This window comes from Rhipicephalus sanguineus, chromosome 1 (assembly GCF_013339695.2).
Source record: "Rhipicephalus sanguineus isolate Rsan-2018 chromosome 1, BIME_Rsan_1.4, whole genome shotgun sequence".
NCBI lineage: Eukaryota > Metazoa > Arthropoda > Arachnida > Ixodida > Ixodidae > Rhipicephalus > Rhipicephalus sanguineus.
Genome location: NC_051176.1, coordinates 186,726,271 through 186,748,698, shown reverse-complemented (window position 1 = coordinate 186,748,698; position 22,428 = coordinate 186,726,271). Strand labels below are relative to the sequence as shown.

The following is a 22,428-nucleotide window of genomic DNA, read 5'->3' as shown; positions in this document are numbered from 1 at the left end:
TACTGCATTGAACGAGCACTGAGCCCAATGAAAAGGCATAAATTTGGCGTGAAAGCGAAGGACTTTAGTTTTGGATAGGCCCAGTTCATTGTACACCCGAACCTCGTTATAACAACTCAGGATGTAACAAAATAATGAATATGGTGAAGTTAATCAAACTCCCCTTAAAAATCCCACAGAGATACATGCATTTGAAGCCTCATTTTCAAGAAATAAAATTTACTTATCAATGGACCTAACTAGCTAAGACCACCTCCAAAGCAGCTCGCCTTAGTGTGTGCCATAGTGGGCTGGATCAGCGGTATGCCGTGTTGTACACTGCATGCTGTTCATTCATGACGGACATTTTTTCACCCTTGTCTCTGTTCAATAGCGTCGTCTTGACAATTTCGCGGCAGTGTGGACGAGCCAAGTGCAATAAGGAAGTGAAAGACCACCACATTGGAAGAGAACGCAACTAGCATAAAGGCTGTCATGCAAGGTGCCAAGTTGCAAGACGCCAATGCTGTGGGTTCTTTTCTTTTCTTTTTTTTTACTTCTTTGATAAGGTTTCACCACAAACATGGCTTTATAGCATTACTGCAGGCCGCAACCCTACCCTCTTCTTTGCATGTTAAAAATTTTGCACCTTAATGGAAGATACTGCAGCAAAGGGCAATAATGAGTATCACAAAATAATGGATATAACAAAGTAATTTCGGCCCTCTGTTCAACATTGTTATAACAAGGTCTGCGTGCATCCTCTGAACAGACAATTTTATGCTGCTAAAACATCATTTGAAATAGATACATCTATAGGGAATTACAAAGGAAACTTAATTTACTTTAGCATATCTGTTATATCCTGTTTTGTGACGAGGCTAGAGTGTATCCAGAATGCATAGTCATATAGCAACAGTGGCTACGACCTGAAGGTCGCGGGACTGAATCCTGGCCGTGGCAGCCGCATTACGATGGAGGCAGAATGCCCGAGGCCCGTGTACTTAAGATTTAGGTGCACATTAAAGAACACCAGATGGTCAAAATTTCCAGAGCCCTCCACTACAGTGTCCCTCATAATCATATTTAGTTTTAGGACGTAAAACCCCCACAATTATTAAATGATTAACCCTGGCAATGCTTATGTTTACGCTTTCTGCTACGAGGCTTGGTTATCACCACCATGTGGTTTACTCAGGAATGCGTACCAGCTACACTGCTAGGACATGACCTTTTTATGTGCAAGAAGGATGACATTTACTTACCAGTCAGAGATTCTGGCTGAGGATCTTGGAGGCCACCCCAACGGTAGACTGGGTTACTAAATGCTAGCGGAGGGCAGCCACCGGGTTGTGGAGGTAGCCCATGGCTCATTGCAGTTGGGCCCTGCACAGCATCCATACACACATCCAAACATACATTTCCGGAAATGCAGAAGTTCTGGTGGAAACTATTGGTTAAAAGCTGTCGCAAAGAGCTTGATTAGGCTGAGGATATATTAAGAGGCATACATAGTGGTATAATAAAATGGCAGCACCGTATGGACACCCAAATAGGAATAAATAAAACAGTCCAATCAAATGTACAAATAAAAACAAGGTAAATAATAAGAAGCATATTCAAGCCATAAGCACGTAAATACAAGACTTCGGTAAAAATGAAAGAAGAGTCAATGCTTGTCTCTCCAAAAAACAACAAGGAATTCGGGGAGGGGGGGAAAAAAGTGCTTAGAGAGTTGGAAAGCTGAAATACACTCACAAAATGCAATTACAGGTAAAGAGGCTGCAATTCACCTGCAACTATATTTAAAGGAGTGCTAACTAAGGGTGTGTGAATATTCAAATGCTTACAATTGACCCCCAATATAACCAACTTCTTAATTTAACAAAGTATTTACCTTCTTATGATACCTTGTTTATAGAACACCACTATTTTTAACCTTCATATAAATAAGTGCATTTTTCAGCCAGTTGGCCACATTGTGAATTGAGGAGCATCAGTTAACTTTTACGCGACAAAAAGTGACCAGTAGCACGCACCAAATTGGCTTCTTTTACACCATACGAATTCAGGATTAAACTAATATTTTGCATGCCCCTTAGGAAATTCAAATCATCAAGATTCTACATTATGTGGAAGTATAACAGTAACTATTGGGTGTGCCATAAATGACCTTTTTTTTTTTCTGCCATGCTTTACAGAACATTTACTCTGCAATTTAACTTGGCTGTATTCCAATAAATATTCTATTTGATTCTCACACTAACCTTAAAATTAGACACTCCACTACACACCATAATTTTGCTATTTACATAGCGCTATTTTATATCCTACAAATTGTTATCTTGTGTTTTTTTTTTACCCAGGCTCCAATTAACTAATTATTAAATATGAATGTTGAAAATATTATATTCAATTCATAACCACATACACACAACCAGTAAAAACATTATTTGTGATTCTGATCTTCTGAGGCCTAATGCAGACACTTTCTTAACTGGACATACAAATGAGTGAAGTTCTAAAGAAAAGACGAAATATTTAAGGGCAATGATTAGTGGCTCACCTGTCCGGAGGGCATAGTGGTAAGCAAATCTGGAAGGGCTCTTGGCAGTTCTCTAGGGATTGTGGTACTGGGAGCCAGCGCACTCCTGCAGAAAAGAGACATTACGACTGATCAGAAAAGCTCAAGAAACATGGGGCAAGAAAAACACTATCTTGGCAAAGAATAAATTTCATTAGCATGCCTTGAAGGATTTGGTTTGAGCAATGGTTAAGGGGGATATGCACAGTAGTGAGGCAAGCATGTGAGTAAACTTTGCAATGGTAAGAAAAATAACTAAAGCAACAACAACGGCAAGCAGCATCGCTTAGACTTGGCGAGCGCTAGATGTGTGTGTACTGTCGGAGATTCGTCGTCACCATACACGGTTGCATCGATAACTGCGGGTTCGTACGCAGTGGCTGCGGGAAATGGTAGTTTCATTTTTAATCTGTGCGTGCTGGCTGCACACATGCCTTCGAAACTGCGTTGTTTGCCACCTATGATTGCGTCTACCATGGTTTTGTTCGCGGCAGTTGCAGCAAGCAGCATCGTTTTGACTTGGTGAGCACTGGATGCACGCATACTTTTGGAACTTCCCGATCACCCACAATCATGTTGACACGACTGTGACTTTGTTCGCAGCAGTTGCGGCAGAATGTGGTTTCGCTTGGACTAGGAGCACGCTGGCCACATGTGTGGCTTCAGAATGCTGTGGTTGTCATCCATGATCAATGCAGGGTCAATGCAGTCAAACGAAGAGATGTGCAAGTCCATCTTCAGTATTCTCAGCAATAGTGTAACAATTTCTCAAACTGTTGGCAACTCTGGTTCCACCCACCTGGGCAAGGTTGATGAGCGAGGCTGAGGTGCTGGTGCTGGGTTTGCTTCCAAGCAGGACAACACCTGACCTCTACTGCGTGGTCGGCCATCTAAAGCAGCTCGCAAAGCAGCTTCACCTTCCTGCATAGGCAAAATATAGACTTAGGCTCCTGCAAACAGGGAATCACCTTTCCTAAATGAAATGCGCCACCTGAAGCTTCCAGGCTTGTACAGCCTCATGACAATTTTGTAAAGATATGTACATTTTTTTCCTTAGCTCGTACCGAAGGTATACAGCAGAAAAAGACACCACACCTGGTTGCCACTTACTGTTCAGTTCTGACTGACCCCGTTGATAACACAGGTGGAGTGCTGCTTTGACCACTGATGGAGCACGAAAAGCATGAAAATGCATTCTTACAAAACTGCAGCCTCGGTCTGTTAGGCGATAGGCAACCACACATGCACACAAGTTAGGTGCCCACAAACCTTAGCTATATTCGCTGACGATCCCTTTAAAAGATACTTTCCCTTTTGTAATATTTTGCATGACTAGGATTGAATGCATCGATGGGTTACAGTGCTTTTTGGCAATGTGATTAAAAAAAAAAGCAGATCCCACGCACTATGGGAATTAATGCAATGCGAAGCCGCCAGCGAGGAGCTGCATACAGTGAATTGTTTAGCTTTGAGACAAATCGAGGCATTCATACAATGACATGTCGTTCACCATCGCATATTTGTCATGCAACTGTACTATACCGGAATCTACGTGCATGCATGCGTGTACATTCCGTATACAGTTGAACCCTGGTATAAGAGACACTGATGTAAGAGACAATTGGGTATGAGAGACACAAGTGGGCCTACATCGAAAAAGCTGTTGATCAAAAAATGAGAATGTGGTACCCTGCTTGTAAGAGACACCTCATATAAGGGACAAGAACTGCTCCCCGGTACAGGTCTCTTATAAAGGGGTTTAACTTATACCATGCTAATGAAACGTACATATTGGCACATACCATACATCACCTGTCATTAAGGTTTGTCAAACTCATGCAATGCCAATTTTGATGCGTACAGTAAAATCTCGTTAATACGTACCTGGTTTAATCTACTAATGGTTAAAACGTAGTTGCCGAATCCCTGACAGAGTATCACAGAGCTTAATGTATTCACTGACTGCTTAAGCCATAGTGGCTCATCCTATGCCTACCAGTTAGTGCGTACTATGATAACCTTTTGTTGCATAAAAGTTAACTGCACCCCTTAACTCGTTGATGCCACAATGTGCCACAGAAGGTCTTCTGTCTTTTTGGCAACTGCAAAGAACAGTTGATCAATGATTCCGACTTCTGCAACTGCTGGATTGTGGGGATGCCTTTGAGGATAAGCATCAGAAAAGAACGAAGGCGAGATGAAAGCCACCGACGAACGAGCCAGTATGACTTACCGCTGACAACCCTATCAAAACAACCCTATCATCAGCTACTCGCTTGGCTAAGAGTGTGGCTTAGCACTATTCTAGGCATACTGCATGCTTTTAATAGGTGACAACCTAAGCATGCTTCGTCGCCTCCTCGTTGCGTGGTACCACTTTCAAGTGCGCATCGATTTTTAGAAATTAAAACAGCAGCAGCGCGGGTGCTGCGCTGATGCTATCATGCCAAATGCACGTACGCTACAGCAAGCATAGCGTGCTTTTGTTAGGTGACAAGATAAACGCGCATCCCTCCGCTAGAGCATCGCATTGCGGAGACACAAAATGTACATTGCTTGCAGGAAGCTGGTCATCGCCACATTGACCTGACAAGTGACACGCCACACTCGCGCACTGTCTGCATTGGAGCAGGTGCGAAGAATCTTCCACGGCAAACACCCATGTGCGGTACAGCAAGCGGCGCAGCCATGATTACGTGAGCTGACTAGGCAATGCACTGCACGCAACTAGCCAGGGCTAATCGGCCCCACGAGGCAGTCCCGCTGGTCATGTGCTTGAAACGTGAAACAGTGCTTAAAATGAAACAGTGTCAGTTTTCACACAGTAGATCACTGTACCGAAACACGCACATGTACAGCAGAAGACTGATACATGCGTTCGTACGCTCTGTCAGTCGCTTTGTGTTCTGGACCCTACAATAGTTTAAAAATGCTGCTTTGTGTCACCGCTGTGTGCTATCGGACGGTCGTGCGAGAGAGCTGGAATCTTTTCCATACTTTGCCAAAAAGAAAGAAAAGGCGTTGTAGTGGGCACTTTAGGCAATATTTGCTGTGGCATTGCCCGCCAGAAGATGCAAATTTGTACTGGGCAGTTACTGTGTACTACTGTTTAGTGCGTAGTTATGCCACGCTCCCGGCAGGTACATATTAATGAGGTTTTACTTTAACAAGTTAACGAAATGGCCATGAGACCATCAAGATCGTGTTGTGTCGGTCATGCATGACATCATTTTCATGTTATGACCTGTCACTTAGGTTCGTCATATGCTCATATCATGATATACCAATTTTGGCATACAGTAACACCTTGTTAAATCGAATTCGCATATCTCGAAAAATCGGCTAAGTCGAAATTTTTCGCAGCACCGAACTGCTTCTCATATGTGACATGTATTGATTGCCCTTTATCTAGTATTTTCAGACCAAATTTTGGATATCTCGAAATTTTGACCGAAAGCGGAACAAAAACTTCACCGCAAGATGGTTTCACAAGCTTAGCGCGAGGCAAAAACGCCCATGCCAAAGCGGATGCCGTCCCCGAATAAGAAGTCGAAACCTAGTGGCATAACGACTTTTGTCAAACAACCCTGTGGCACATTATGTGATGTAACTGATAAATGTGCACAGAGGCGGGCCCTACAAAATAGCACGCTTGGCGCAGTTCGTTTTGTTTACCGTCAGACATCCATTGGAGGTGCGATTTCAGTTTTCATCTTATTTACGCGACAAATTTTTTTGTTGCGTAAACTTTTTTGTTTTTGGCTGTGTGGTGCAGCGAGGGCGGCACTCACTGCCAAAGGAAAGCAAGTACCGTATTTATTCGAATATAGGTCGACCTTTTTTCCCAAAAATGTTGCCCATAATCAGCTATCGACCTATATTCGTGACCAAAGAATCTCGACCTATATTCGCGATCAAAGCGACCAAAAGCACCGCACCTATGCCGTTCAACTGCCGCGCCTGCTGTTCTTCAAGCAGTTCCTGCTACATACGCACATTATATACCATAAAATCTGGTATAAAAACCGTACCCGTTCGCCTTTTCCGACTAAGTAACTAAGAAAAAAAAAGTTATTTGTGCAATAGCTGCACACCGCCTTTTCAAAGCCCCCGCGACATGCAGCCGCTCCGCCATGTTTGCGCTGGAACCCGTGATTTCCCTAGGTAGGCCGTGAAGTCCCTAGCCCCCTAGCCGTGCTGCCTGCCGACGCGCAGCCGCACTGGCACTGGCCTAAGGCCTCACTCTTTGTTTGTTATTTGATCTGACGTGACGGTTCACATTTGCAAATGCGCGGTTGCGATGGTGTCACGTCGGTAGCGCTACACAGCTGACTTCAAGCGTCAAGTGATACTTTTTGCCGAGAATTCCAGCAAATGTGCCGCTCAGCGTGAGTTCGACGTAAAAGTTGATTAGGGGTTGGCGGAAGCAGCGGGACCGACTGTTCGCGTGCAATGGATAGCGTCGTGCTTTTCGCGGCCCAGCAATTGGCAGGCATGACGCTCTTGAAAAAGAACTGAGGCTCCGGGCGTCAAGGAGGCCCTGCAGAAGGCCAACAGACCTGGTCGTCATACCGCTAGGTATGACGTCCCGGCTACATTAAGGACCGGGTGGCGAAGAGTTGCAAAGAGTGGCTCATGAAGGAGGATGCTGCAATGACACCGACGGGACGCCGCAAGAAGGGCTTCCCTCAATGAAGTTGCGACGTGGGTGAAGGACACGCGGAAAGACTTGCCAGCGGAAATTATCGTGACTGGCTTTAAAAAGTGCTGCATTTCCAACGCATTCGATGGCAGCGAAGTCGACGTCATTTGGGATGCCGAGGATGCCTGCGAAGAATCCGACAACCTTCCTTGCACATCTGACGAACATGACACTCCCGGCAGCGACTAGGGCGCTAAGTTAATTGTAAATAAAGGTGTGCCATGTTTCAATTTTCCTGTTTCTAAAAAAAACATGGGTCGACCTATTTTCGAATATTTTTTTTTATTTCTCGTAGAGCGCTATAAGTAGGGGTCGACCTATATTCGTGCCCGACCTATTTTCGAATAAATACGGTAACTGACAGAGGAAATACAGTTAGCCCTAATCAAAGGAGTGGGGAAGAGGAGGCTAGACGAAATCGGGCATCGCTTGGTAATTTGGATTTACTCTTTCAACAGTGGTAAAAAACAAATAGAGTGAGACCCTGACTATACGGCATCGAGGGGACCAGGCAAAACTGTCATATGATCCGGGCATCGTATAACTGAAAAACTAAGACTATCGGCAATGATGCTCACAGGGTTTGTACAGGTTCTTGAAAACCTTGAAAACCCTTGAATTTGAAAAGTACATTTTCAAGGGTCTTGAAGGTCCTGAAATTGTATTATGCCCTTGAAAACCCTTCAATTTCGGGACCAGTGCAGTCTAATGTCCACAGTGTGACCTGCTTTCTGCTGTAGATTAGCATCGATGCGGCAAACTTTCCATTTCAGCAACAATACACCGTGCAAGTTGACATGTATTCTGTTTGTTCATGCCTTGTCCTATCGTTCATTTCACTCCTCACCCGTCACTTCATCTTGTCTCGCTTTCTCTCTCTCTCTCTACTTATCTCCTTACGACTTCACTCTTGTCTCCTACGTTTATGCTGCTTTTTTTTTTTGCGAGTGGTCCCTGTGGTTAGTACACTGTAACGATGTCAAGCCTTGCTAATACTAGAGAAGTCCCAGAACCTGTCATGAACATTTGCAGTGTGTTGGGAACTACTTTAGATGGCATCAAGGCTAGACTTTTCTGCAGTATAATAATACAGTTAGAACTCTATCTAACAAAACCTGATTTTACATAGTTCCAAATCTTTGTTGTCACCCAAATTACTGATACAGTAAAAGCTCGTTAATTCGACTCTTGTTAATTCGGAAAATCGGTTAATTCGGACACGTCATCTGGTCCCTGTAAATATATGCATCACTCTATGAGACTGGGCGCTCGTTATTTCGGACAGATTTGACCGCAAATTGGATAATTCGGCGACTTTCGGGCCACTGGCGAGGCTCGAAAACGAAAAAAGAACCATTCGGAACAAAAGTGAAGCTAAAACGCAGCATTGCCATGGACATCAATTATCGGCTTGGCTTGACTTGAGACTGGTTGAACGCCTTTTCTTCGCGCGTGATAGCGTGTGTGTAAGTGTGTGTGTGTTCGGCGCGGTGTCATTTTTGTTGCTTTGTTGCCGGTGGTGTGCTGCATCGTTGAACGCCGTTTTATCGAGGAACAATTCAGTATGGCTCCTTTAGCTTGATCGTTGCTGGTGCTTTTGTGCTGACTTCTCGTGTGAACGCACTCTCCGCCGATGGCAACGCCGGCGAAGCGGCCCAAGTACGAGGCCAAGGACTTCACCACCAAAGTAGAAATTTTGCGTGCCCTGAAAAATGGGCTCTCCCGGCAAAAAGTATTTGCTGTGCCACGACGTCGGCAAACAATACGACGTGCGTCTCCTGAGCGCAGTTAGCATTCTTCGCGTATGTGTGGCAGAGCACGCCTGCGCACGCCATTGCCAACTGTTTCAGGCACAGTGGCTTTGTTGTACCCCACTCCAGCGATGCCGCAGTGGCCGAAGTGTCGCCGAACGACGGTGCCGCTGACGGGCAGGATTTCGGAAGTGTTATGCCTGATGCAGTGACACTCGACGATTATATCGGCATTGATGGCGTTGCCACTGCCGGCTCTCTGACTGATGAGCAAATCGTCAAGGAAGTAATGCATGGCGACGAATCTGAGAACGAAGAGCCTGAAGAGGAGCAGCCACACAGGCCCCCTCGAACTGTGAAGGAAGCCGCGGAGGCCCTCGTCGTCCTTAAAGAATTTTGTTTTGGCACTGCAGACAGCATGCGAGCTGCTGAGCACCTTGAAGGGCTCAGAAAAATTGTGTCCGCGCGAATTTCTGCTCGAAAACAGAGACGCATCCGCGATTACTTTGTAAAGTAAAGGTATGTTGAAAAAACTCTTGCATTTATTGTGTTTATTTCGACCATTCGATAATTCGGACATTCGGTTAATTCGGACATTTTTTCTGGTCCCTAGAAATTCGAATTAACGAGCTTTTACTGTACTAACTTGGAACCAAAACTGATTTAACAAAAGCTTTTTTGAACTTTCTTAGTAAAAAAAAAAGTGCTAATTTTTAAAGTTTTTTACGCAGATGGCTTTTTTTTTTCTTGAAGCGCAGGCACTAACGCTATTACGTTAAAACATCTATCACCCATAGTCACGACCCTTGTATTATTTTGACAAGGTTACATGCCACCCACTTGCATGGAACAGTGGACTCAACAGTTGCGCTGCTACGTACTAGATGGTGCTACGGGTGGCGGTGGTTTATTGTTCCTGACAATGCTCCAACAGGAACCCTACTGTGTGCTTTCGTTATATCGTGGTCTATGTGATATACAACGCTGATTGTCTCCTCGCAGCTTTCTTGCTCGTCCTGCTCGCATAATCACTGCATTCGTTCTTCCCGTCTTTGCAATACGGCTGCATGTCATATTTCACTTGACTGTCTACCTGGCCTGCATTGCCTGGACCACATATGTGAGGCTTTATGTTCGGTACACCTGACAGACTTTTCACACGAGCACGTGTGGGTTCACACAAGCACGCGTGGATTAGCAGCAAAAACAATGCCACGGTAGATTTTGGGTGTCTCTATGTTACAATTTTAGGTTTCAAAGGACTGAAAAACCCCTTCCTCTATTTTACAAACTTCCCGTTTTAACGAAGTAGTTTAAGCGTGGTGATGGCTTTGCTAAATTGAGTTTCAACTGTATATGTATAAGTGCGATAAATTTCGTCAGAACTTGAAACATTGTTACCGTAAAAAAGATCCTCGTTTGGATGCGGTTTTTTAGACCTTGAAAAATGTGTGACAGGCCCTTGAATATCCTTGAATTTTCTTCTTTGAACCCTGTACGAACCCTGTGCTCAGTCTTGCCCACAAAACGGGTACAGACCACCTGAAAAACCCGACGACACGAACCTGCACTTCTTCGAGGAAGGTAGATTAAATTATCTTGAAAAATGTCAGCCAAGCATTTAATTGGAGGAGGTGTGAGCAAACCTTTGTTCTCACCTTAAAAAAAAAGGGGAATCTAACAAGCACCTTCTTTCCAACAAGACGAGTACGGAAATAGCCTGCGCATTGCAAAACCACATTGGCAACAGACTCCCATCAGGGTAGTCAGATTCAGTGTCATCGCCATCATAAAATGGCGACGGAGCCCATTTTGTTGCGAGTTCGCACAGGATGATTTTGTCTGCAACTGAGCCTTGTGTGCGTCGTATTTGTTCTTAACAAAGTGCAATTGGTGATGTGCCGGCTTAATTATGAACGCTCACGAAAAGGAAAAGTTATATTGCACACTGAAGATAGCAGCGCCATGTCCTTTTTGTGTGCTCGAGGCCTGCGACCGTGAGTTGCGTAAGAAAGATCTTCAAATGTATGTCAACCAGGGAAAGTTTCCACGAGCCGAAAATGGGAAAATATCCGGACCTCGAAGATGAGTCTGCTGGCTAGCTTAACACTTTCGTGACCGCACCTATTCCCATCGATAGTATGTTATCGATGACTTCAAGTTCAAGTTTTGGCACTTTCCAAGCGGTTCTGGACAGCTAACGCAATACTAAGGGTAAAATAACATGTCTTTTATCAGTTTTGTTTGCGAGTTTCTTTTTTCCACCGCGGGGAGATTTTTAAAGCTTGTTCGCAGTCGGGTAGATGAGTGCTCGTTGCTTCAGACTTCGTGTCGACGTCACTCGTGGCTGCTCCACAGAAACGGCGAATTTCGACGGATTCCGATTAATCTGAGCGGGAATCTCTGGATGATGGTAGCAGCACAGACACGGAAGACGACTTCAATTCGCCAGGCTTCAGTACGGACGGCGAAAGTGCGTCAAACCTCCCTGGAACATCAGCAGCTATCCGCCGATAAGTTTCGTCTTCTCCTCGAGTCGTTTTATCGCTGCCGCACGTCGATGTAAACGTATCCGGTGCGTACTAAAAATAACAGCTCTTATCTGCAAGGTGTTAACTTCATTCGGGCGGGAGCATTTGGCGCCAGCTGCAGAAAGAGCGCAGTTCTCTCCGCGGAGATGGCACGGAGTGGACTTTGACCCAACGCTCCGGTGTGCTACGCGGTGGCGTCTTCGTGTTGTTTTTCACCACAGAAGTCATCAGAGAGATATGCAACCACACAGATAAGTATGCGTGGATGCATACTTTCGAAAAGCCAACATACAGTGAGAGGGACGGATCCATGGAGGGAGGTTACTGAAGAGAAGATGACCAAGTTCGTCACACTCCATGTGTACATGTTAATCGTTGAAGTCCCGCACTTGCATTGTTGTTGGTGTCGACGACACATATTTCCAGGCCTTCGTCCACCGTCAGTGATGCTACGGAAAAGGTTCAAGGCTTCTTGAGTGTCTCTGATCTGAAGAAGATGACCGTCGCATCCCATGAGAAGCTTCACCACGTGTTTTCTCTATTGTAACACATGAACGATTCTTCTACGCTATTTTTTAACTCCGTCGGAACCTTTCAGTGGATGAGAAAATGGTGAAATTTGAAGGTCGGTATGGTATTCGGCAGTATATGAGGGAGAAAGAGGTCAAATGAGGGTACAATTATGGATTTTTGCAGATTTGGAACAGGCTACACTGTTCATTTCAGCGAATACACAGGAAAATTAAAAAATACCGGAACTGCAAACTATGCTAAGAAAGTTGAACAGAAACAAAAATTTTTTTTCCCGAAACATGTGCAGCCAGCCTTTGTTTCACTGCGTCGAGAAACTGCATCGCGCAGTGGCATGATATGCACTAGTGCCTATATTCTTGTATTTATGTAAATAATCTTTGTACTTACAGAGCTTATATTTCCACTATTATTCTACGAGGGCTTTGCGTTCAAAACGTATATTTCGATTTTTTTTTTAATGTTTACCCTTTGCAGAGTAGCATTGATATTTTTATGAATATTTTTTTCTTTTTGAGGCATTTTTCTTTGTTTGACAATTTTTTCATTATATTCGAAATAAATCCGTTGTTTGCAATTAATACTGTTGGAAAGACCAATTCTTCCTCTATCATTTGATACCCTACACTTAGCATCAATTATTTTCTGTGGCAGGAAAAAAAAATTTCCTGGACTAGCCAAAAAAATCACAGCATATCCACGGAGTGAATGATGATGAGTGGGTGAAGCTGCGGAGGTTCATCGGTAAACCGTGAATCTTCCGTGAATTCTGCCCAGTACATCATCACCGACGTGAGATCGGGCGCGTTTATACTAAAGGTTCGATGAGAGTTATGATGACTTGCAGCTCACTTTAATTTTACATGTACGCTGTGAATTTTCATTGTTTAATCACGCACAGGAGAAATCGCACACACGCACTACCTTGGAGGTCAAAATCCAGTGCCTATATATACGGGGTGGTCAGTGAACGGTTGTGCAGCGCGAGCGGTCGGTTTTTTCAATCAAGACGCTGCCGCGACGCTGCCTCGCGACGCTGCCTGCGTCGACGCCGCTGCGCCGCGAGGCAAGATAAGGGGGTGGGGGACCGTAGGAGAGGAGAAAGAGGGGGAAGCGTAGGAGTGGAGAGGGCGATACATATCACGTACTGTCGCAGCACATTGTCTTTAGGAAGCCTTCATGTGTGCACACCCCCTCCGTTTTTAAGACTGGTTACACACTACTACGACGGGGACGAACGAGTGCCGCTATAAGGAGCTTCGCCCCTAAAACAACCGATTTTTCCGCAGTCACAAAAGTGTTTACTTGGTGTGAACTGAGCTTGTATAGGTAACGACCCTGGACATTGAAGCCAACAAAACTGGATCACAAAAGAAAATGGACTGCCAGGAGAATAAATCTTACAGTCTAAGAAGGCAAGTTGTACCCATCTCACTCTCTTTTTTTATAATCATCAAAATATAGAGGCACGTCAGTTGATATTAAAAAAACTGGTTACACTAAGGCACATTTTTACTTTAAACATGAAAAAATTTAGTGCATATTACATTAGAGTAAAAAGAAAGGTAATTTTTTTTTCCCGGAAGGTACTAGAGAGTCGGTGTAAGATTGTGCCCTATAACCGACGTTTTTAGTACATTACCTCTATGGAGGTCTTGCCAGGAGCAAACCAATTTTGTCGTAAAATGTGGGTACCGTATTTTCCGGTGTATAAGACGCACCTTTTTTCCTAGATTTTCGCTGGTGCGTCTTATACAACGGTGCGTCTTATATACGCAAAAAGTCACGTGATTCTGCGAGACCAATTTGTTTATATTTAATTTATGAGTATGATAAACTGAGCTCGAGAGCATTTGTAAAAATATATCTAATTTTGTTGTAACAATGAAGCGGCTGCGATCTTAGATGTCAGCTACTTGCTGTTCAAGCAGCGCGGCGACCACGGAGATTACGGCCGCAATAAAAGCCACCACTGTCGCGTGCCCCATTGTACTGTTTGAATTGTTTGTTCTTAAACGAAGAATTAAGCCCACAGAACTGAGGCAATAAATAAAAAAGAGCACCACAACGGTCCATTGTAACGTTGTAGCGCCCACAATATCAGTTACAAAAGCGAAAGTACCACTTCATTATCGTCATCATCAGTTTCCGTGTGAGACGCCGCTGCAGTCCAGCAGTAGTCGCAGCTTCCGGCTTCCGGTTGCCATTTACGTTTTGTATGCGTATGTAGGTGGTATCCGACGATCGTGTGATAACCGTGCGGCGCGTTCGTTGTTTATGTGTTGTCGCCAAGTCTGGTAATGCCCTAAAGGTATGGTAGCCACCATAGTACAGGCAGTTCCAACGATGTGCTTCAAGGTGCTTACAATGCTGCGTAAAAGTTACTCAGAGGCTGACAACGGCAACCCAGCGATGCTGCCAACCGAGGCGGAACTTTTGACAGTGCGGCCGGAGGATGTGGCTTCAAATCCAGTAGAATAAATAGTGGTTTTCTGCGCCTTAATAAAACTGCTGCTTACAGATATTCAGTGCCGTGCGTGACTACGCATTTCGCAATCAATGTACTCTGCGTGGGTTGCCCCGCCACGGTGGTCTAGTGGTTATGGTGCTCAACTGCTGACCCGAAAGTCGCAGGATGGAATCCCGGCCGCGGCGGCTGCATTTTCGATGGAGGTGAAAATGTTTGAGGCTCGTGTACTTAGATTTAGGTGCACGTTAAAGAACCCCAGGTGGTCGAAATTTCCGGAGCCCTCCACTACGGCGTCTCTCATAATCATATCGTGGTTTTGGAACGTTAAACCCGATATTATTATTATTACTCTGCGTGGGTCGTGTTTTATCATGCCGACTGAGTTAAAAATAGATGCGTCTTATACAAAGGTGCGTCTTATATATCATTTTTTCTTTCGAAAGTCGTAAAAAGTAGGGGGTGCGTCTTATACAAAGGTGCGACTTATACACTGGAAAATACGGTAGTCGCAAGACCAACGGACGAATAATCAAGGTTCCACTGTAGGATGTGCTGGATAGATTTCAGTAGAGCCTCTCAAGCAAGCGTAAGCAGGTTGGAGGCTCAAAATTTCTCGATGTTGAAGCAGTGCACATGGTGTGGCTGCGTAATGTGAGAGCACTAGGGATGGGCGAATAGTAAACTTGAGGTTCAAAGCGAATCCAAAGCGAATAGTGATTTGGTTGAATAATTTCGAATCGAATAGTATGAATAGTACTCACCACATATTATTAAGAAAAATTTATTATTTTCTTCATGACCCTCGCACAATATTTTTAAGAATTGGAACTAGGTATGAGTGAATGTCACTTTTTTGGTTTGAAATGAAGTGGAAGAAACCTTGAATAGTATCAAAATTTGTATAGCAGTAGGGTGCGAGTTATAGGTGGTACAATACGTTACAAGTTAAACATTACTATACAGTCGATACCGGATATATCGAACTCGGATATATCGAATTATTGGCTATATCGAACAGTTGAGAAATCCCCTTGAATTTTCCATGCAAAAGTATGAGGCTGGTGTGCACGTATATCGAACTCCCGCACAGCGAAACATCCGCTATATCGAACGCTGCTCCGCGCCGAAGCCCAGAAAGTGCATTTTTTCCTAACAAATATTGATCATTTTTCGGCCGCATTCTTATAAGTTCCAGTCCCTCGTCGCGAGCAGGTGACGAAATTGCGTTGCTCTAGTTCGTTGCGCAGCGCTTGTCAGTTCACCGGTATATTTGACGCGCGATCTGCAGGTTTTAATGCATGGGCTAGAGTTTTTCAAGGAGGCTGATTGCCGAGGGCACCAAATTGAGACTTCGAAGTGACTTGGCAGCCTTGTTGTAATGTTTGCATTCCCTTCCTTGTCCGCGCACGATGGCATGCGGGCCCGCAAAGCATGGCCTTCGAGATCTGCAACCTCGTGACGTATTTCTAGTGTTTTCGGTTTTAAAATGCAGATCTCAGAGGCTACGCTTTTTTTCGCATTTCTTGCCAAAGTAGCGGCTGCCTTCTACAAAGCCACAAGTGCCATCGGTATCGCCAACATGTCGACGGAGGAGAAATGTCAGAAATGCTTTTTCGTGCAGCGTTGTTAGCATTGTTTCTTGCGGCATGTGTACTTCTCGCTTCGTTCTTGATAAATCGTCATTCGGGAGTCGAACTAAACATTGTCCCGCTCGTAGCGATAAAAATGATGACCGGTGCTTGAAACAACGTCAAGTAAAGCACTGTCGTGCACCGTTTCCTTACGGGCCTTGGTGCCAGGTGACGACTTTGGGCGCGTCATGACCGCCGACTACGGCGTACGGTGAGTCAGTAAATTTTGCGATTAGTGTTTCTGGGCGCCGTATCGGACGGGAGCACAGCGAGTGACTTTATCGGTGCAGATAACGATGTAGCTGTTTCTGACTGCATCAATGCCGAGGTCATAGCTGACGTTGCCGGTGCTGCGGAAATGGACCCGTGCAGTTTGAAGATGCCAGCCGCCGCTGAACCCTTTACCGCGCTACAGAACTCGCATCAGCGTTCAGCGTTGATCACTGCTGTTGTGGCCGAAGGTGCTGAATTTGCTTATTTGAAAAGCTTCAATGATATTGATGATGACTTAATAAATTCACGGCGCGCAAGAAGCAAGACAAGTTTACGGACTATTTGCATGCGAAATAAAGTGCCCTAACTTGCAAAAGAAGAAGTTCTTGCCTTGTTCTTTGGCATATGTGAGCGAATCGTTATGTTCGCGCTTTTTTACCATTTCGGAAAACTGTGTCGAGGCCTGCAGTGCTTTAACTAAAGCCTTAAATACGCATATTTCGTATTTCGAATTATCAATATATCGAACTATTTCGCGGTCCCCTTCGAGTTCGATATATCCGGGATCGACTGTACTTAACGCATATAAGACCATATAAGACGCTGTTAAATTTTAAAAAAATATGTACACTTAACCTTGAAGTGTGGCTTCGCGGCAGTGCAGATTTCCCCTGGCAGGGTGGTTTCACGGTACAGCGACCCGACGCTACAGTGAAAGCACCTTTACAGGGGGTTATGTGCGGTCAAACATACATATATTTGTTCATTTCGAATACTTTGAAATTTCGAATAATATAAATTCGTATCGAAGCGAGTGTGAATACTTTAATATTCGTTCGAATATTCGAAACATCCGAATATTCGCCCATCCCTAGAGAGCACCCATCTTTCCAGTAATTACAAAATTGATAAGGCCGACTCTCTCAACTTACAAATTGGCTACACCAATTCCATCAGCAACACTGGCTGATTTGATTGTTTTATGAAGTAAAATAATGTGGTATCGAAGCCTGCACACTGTGAAAGCAGCAGTGTCCACGCAACTACTCAGGAGGTGCTGACATCAGTTGAAACAAGAAACATGTTTCGCTTACTGCAAAATAAAGTTTACTGCAGTGCCAGGGACGATCAGCACATGTGATGTGTGAAGCAACTAGAAGACATCCTCCTAGGGTCACTCTTCGCCAAATAGAGTAGCAGTGCTGGTAAATGCAGCTGGCTGATAGCTCTGGTATGTCTATTTTTTCTTTAAAACCTTATGAGTAGCCAGTATAGAAGGCTCTGTTAAATAGCTCGTCAGTAGCGGTGAAGCCTTTGATAGAACTCGACTTTTCACTTCAATTTCCGCAACTTTGCTCACCTCGAAAATCTGCTCATCTCAAAATTTTTTCCTGTTTTCTCTACTTCAAGTTAAAAGTATTACTATATATCAATTTAATGAAACGGCCGCAAGCACATACCAAGACTGTCTCATGTAAATCGTGAAGTACACGACATGCACGTCGTCATTTTCATGTTAAGACCTGCTTATTGTGGGAGAGACTGCACGCCCATTTTTCCTTTTCCTTAACGGTGGCGTGATTGCAGTCAGGAAACGGGAACGAACCGGCTACGTAGAGAGGGAGCACCGTGGCCCCTTTTCTAAAAATCCCTTCAAGCCCCCCGCCAGTCCGCGCTACTCCTCGTTTCCCTGCTCGCGGAGGAGGGAGGACGAGAAGTGATAAAAGAGCTGACAAGAGAGAAAGAGACACTCTCTCTTGTGCTGGCAATCACCATCTTCACCCACAGGACTTGCGAGCCGACGCTCGACCGAAGGAGTAAGCCTTACCCTTTGTTTCTACATAGAGTGGACTATCCCTCTACGCAACTTTTACGCGTTATTGCTAGCACAGCAATGAAGTGTTATTTGTTGACCTAGCCTGTTGCCTTATTCGCCCAAACCCGTCGTGGCTGCAATTACTCACGCTATGGGAAGGCGACGTTAACATGTGCACGGCACGCCTGTGTGCAGCTGGAACTGGAACTACCGTATTTATTCGAAAATAGGTCGGGCACGAATATAGGTCGACCCCTACTTATAGCGCTCTACGAGAAATAAAAAAAAATATTCGAAAATAGGTCGACCCATGTTTTTTTTAGAAACAGGAAAATTGAAACATGGCACACCTTTATTTACAATTAACTTAGCGCCCTAGTCGCTGCCGGGAGTGTCATGTTCGTCAGATGTGCAAGGAAGGTTGTCGGATTCTTCGCAGGCATCCTCGGCATCCCAAATGACGTCGACTTCGCTGCCATCGAATGCGTTGGAAATGCAGCACTTTTAAAGCCAGTCACGATAATTTCCGCTGGCAAGTCTTTCCGCGTGTCCTTCACCCACGTCGCAACTTCATTGAGGGAAGCCCTTCTTGCGGCGTCCCGTCGGTGTCATTGCAGCATCCTCCTTCATGAGCCACTCTTTGCAACTCTTCGCCACCCGGTCCTTAATGTAGCCGGGACGTCATACCTAGCGGTATGACGACCAGGTCTGTTGGCCTTCTGCAGGGCCTCCTTGACGCCCGGAGCCTCAGTTCTTTTTCAAGAGCGTCATGCCTGCCAGTTGCTGGGCCGCGAAAAGCACGACGCTATCCATTGCACGCGAACAGTCGGTCCCGCTGCTTCCGCCAACCCCTAATCAACTTTTACGTCGAACTCACGCTGAGCGGCACAATTGCTGGAATTCTCGGCAAAAAGTATCACTTGACGCTTGAAGTCAGCTGTGTAGTTCTACCGACGTGACACCGTCCAAACGCGCATTTGCAAATGCGAACCGTCACGTCAGATCAAACAACAACAAGAGTGAGGCCTTAGGCCAGTGCCAGTGCGGCTGCGCGTCGGCAGGCAGCACGGCTAGGGGGCTAGGGACTTCACGGCCTACCTAGGGAAATCACGGGTTCCAGCGCAAACATGGCAGAGCGGCTGCATTTCGCGGGGGCTTTGAAAAGGCGGTGTGCAGCTATTGCACAAATAACTTTTTTTTCTTAGTTACTTAGTCGGAAAAGGCGAACGGGTACGGTTTTTATACCAGATTTTATGGAATATAATGTGCGTATGTAGCAGGAACTGCTTGAAGAACAGCAGGCGCGGCAGATGAACGCCATAGGTGCGGTGCTTTTGGTCGCTTTGATCGCGAATATAGGTCGAGATTCTTTGGTCACGAATATAGGTCGATAGCTGATTATGGGCAACATTTTTGGGAAAAAAAGGTCGACCTATATTCGAATAAATACGGTAAGCTTCTGTACCAGACGTGCATAGAGCGGACCCCTTCACCATTTTTGTTCCATTTATGTTGACCTGTCCAATCATGTTAAGACCATTTATGTTTGTCACACACTCATATCAAGTTGATCGAACCGCCCCGAGAGCACCAAAACCATTTTAGATGTGAAGTATCTTAAGGCGGAGCTCAATCCGGTGGTGGTGTGCGGCGTGACCACCCTTTACTGCGCATGAGCATACCCTCTCCACACACCTCCTCTCCATTCCCCCTGTCCTCTACCCTCTCCCATTTCCCCTCTCCACTCACCCTCTCCCCTCCCCTTTCCACTCTTCCTCTGAAACGCGGGCTAGACATGCCGAAATTCTCTCCTGCGCAACACCGCGATGAGCTCGAGCGCATGCACGTCCCCTCCCCTTCTCTCTCCTCTCCTACGCTGCCCCCCCTCTCGCCCGCCTGTCTACGTTCCCCGCTCGCCCTGTGAGAATTAACGGCCAGGCTAGATGGAAGATACGACGCGCGTAGCGTCGCTCTTCGCGTTCCACAACGCGAGCTCGGTAGCATGCCCAACGAATGCCAACGGAACGCGATCGTGCAAGTGCTCCGGCTTCGCATCTACTCATGGTCCCCTTTAGCAGGAGATGGTGTCATTTTTTATGTTAATCATGACATACATAACTGCTTGAGATAAACTGGCACAAATAAAAAAGAACAAGGAATGCTTGGAACAAGATGAGGACAAGTGCTACTCACAACTGTTTAAAGGGGCCCTGCAATACTTTTCCAAGTAAACATCGAATAGCTTCATTAAAGTAGTTAATTGCCTCATGAATTGACTGCCGCAAAATTTTTTAGGATCCATCAAGTAGGAGACAATTGAGTCAAGTACGTCAACCGTTAGACAACTGAGGCGGGCCTTCATTATTAAAAACATATACGCCTTGTGCACCGCCTATAGAGGCGCCACTGATAGCCACCTAGCGGGCGCCGCCGACAGTACGTGCGGGAAGCTGAGCAGACGACAGCGCTTTGCACAGCTTTGCTGTGAGGAGATGAATGAAGTTCGCGGCTGCTATTTCCCCTTCGTGAGGGTGCCAGACAACTAATTCTGCACTGGCAGCTGCAGGAAAGGCGCGGGCCTCTACGAAAGTGGACTTGTGCACGATGTTTGTCACGAACGAGCGCTTAACTAAGCGCACGTCGCCGATTTCGAACCACGGCATGAAAGCCTGGCGCCGACGGTTCGTGCGCGACAGAGCGCCTCTTACCCTCTCCGCAGAAGACGCCACCAACACAGCCAACGAACGCGAAAGATCGGGATATTCGAGAAAGCAAAGCCGAGCCAGCGGCGCCGTCTGATTCCGCAGACGAACCGGTGAGAGGATCTCGCCCTTTCTCTAGCTTTCGCTGTGCTACGCACAGACGAATCATACGCACTATCCCGAACCCAGGCGCTAGCCGATACAGGCAATGCAAGCGCAGCAAGCACGCGGGGCCAGAGTGGCCAGAGTCAGTCAGTGAGGAGTTAGTCGGCGAAGAAGTTATGTCGTTCTAGTAATAGCATCGTTCGCTCGACCGCAGAAGACGTGTTGTTTGATGATCTAGTGCTGTGAGTTAAGTATCAAAAGATGACAGTGACAAGTTTTGAAGAGGGTCGCCGAGAAGACATGTGATGACCGACTGCGGAGGAGAACGAACGTCCGCGTGGAGTGAATCGTCATGCCGGTGAATATCAAAGGTGCGTCACGCAGACCAGCGTAACAAGATCCAGCTATGAGGTGCAACTCGCGGTGAACATCCGCTTTGTTTTGTTTACAAAGGTGACGTCTGAATCACTTCTTGTTCTTTCTGAAGTCAACCATTGCTGCATTTCTGTTTCTGTAAATAATAAATATAGAACTTAGCTTGCAATAGCGCGGTACATGTACCGCGCTAGTACAAGCTAAGTTCATGGATGACCAACTCGCCCGAACTACAACACTTCTAAAATATAGAACGTTTGAGCGAAGTGCCCTGTACGGCGGTTGAACCGAACCAACGCATGCTCAAGCTGATAACGTTGGTCGTCTACCAGTCTCAACATGATCGAGTGCATCCAGCGAGCACCGATATGGCAGAACGAAAGTATTCGAACAAGAAGCGACGTGTTAACCCGCACAATGACGAAACGGCTCGTCTTTGCCAACGAACAGCGGCGATCCATTGCTTCCGTTGCTCTTGCTCAGGAGGCCTTGCGGTAAGTGAGTAAAACCGTGTTCCGGGCGCGTTTTTGTAGGTGTTTGAGCACTCCACTCCACAGCAATTGTTATTCGACGTCCCTTGAAGTTTCGGCCACCACACATACGACGAACGTTGCTTATTTCACTACGGAAACGTGAACAACGCGGAAACACACGTACAACGATGTAGGAAACCACGGCGGCCGTCTGCTTGCTTTCCCGAGAGCAATGATTGAGTTCGCCGCCTATGACGCTTCCGTCGGCGCGCAGTAGGCGTATAAAGTGACAGCAGGGGAATTTACCATTTACTAAGGCTTTGCATTTTGCTATAAAAAGGTTTGTTATCAATAATTCGATGACGCTGAGGTTTCTAAATGATACAAGAAGTTTATTTTACATTATCTACAACTCGGTTAGAGAGCTGAGGATCTTTCTTCCATCATTGTTCATGGAGGCGAAAATCTTCGAGGCCCATGTACTTAAATTTAGGTGCACGTTAAAGAACCCCACATGGTCGAAATTTCCGGAGCCCTCCACTACGGCATCTCTCGTAATCATATC

General features: G+C 45.6%; 1 protein-coding gene across 2 annotated transcripts in view; it reads right to left on the bottom strand.

The window, feature by feature from the left end:
* Nucleotides 1–22,428, bottom strand: part of LOC119403765 (ras GTPase-activating protein raskol) — a gene marked incomplete at its 5' end in the record, with an annotated part of 185,247 nt that overhangs the window by 38,093 nt on the left and 124,726 nt on the right. For both annotated transcript variants that reach the window (XM_037670599.2, XM_037670600.2), the window contains 3 exon segments: nucleotides 1,245–1,365; nucleotides 2,546–2,630; nucleotides 3,363–3,484. In XM_037670599.2, the coding sequence (XP_037526527.1) occupies nucleotides 1,245–1,365; nucleotides 2,546–2,630; nucleotides 3,363–3,484 (328 nt within the window).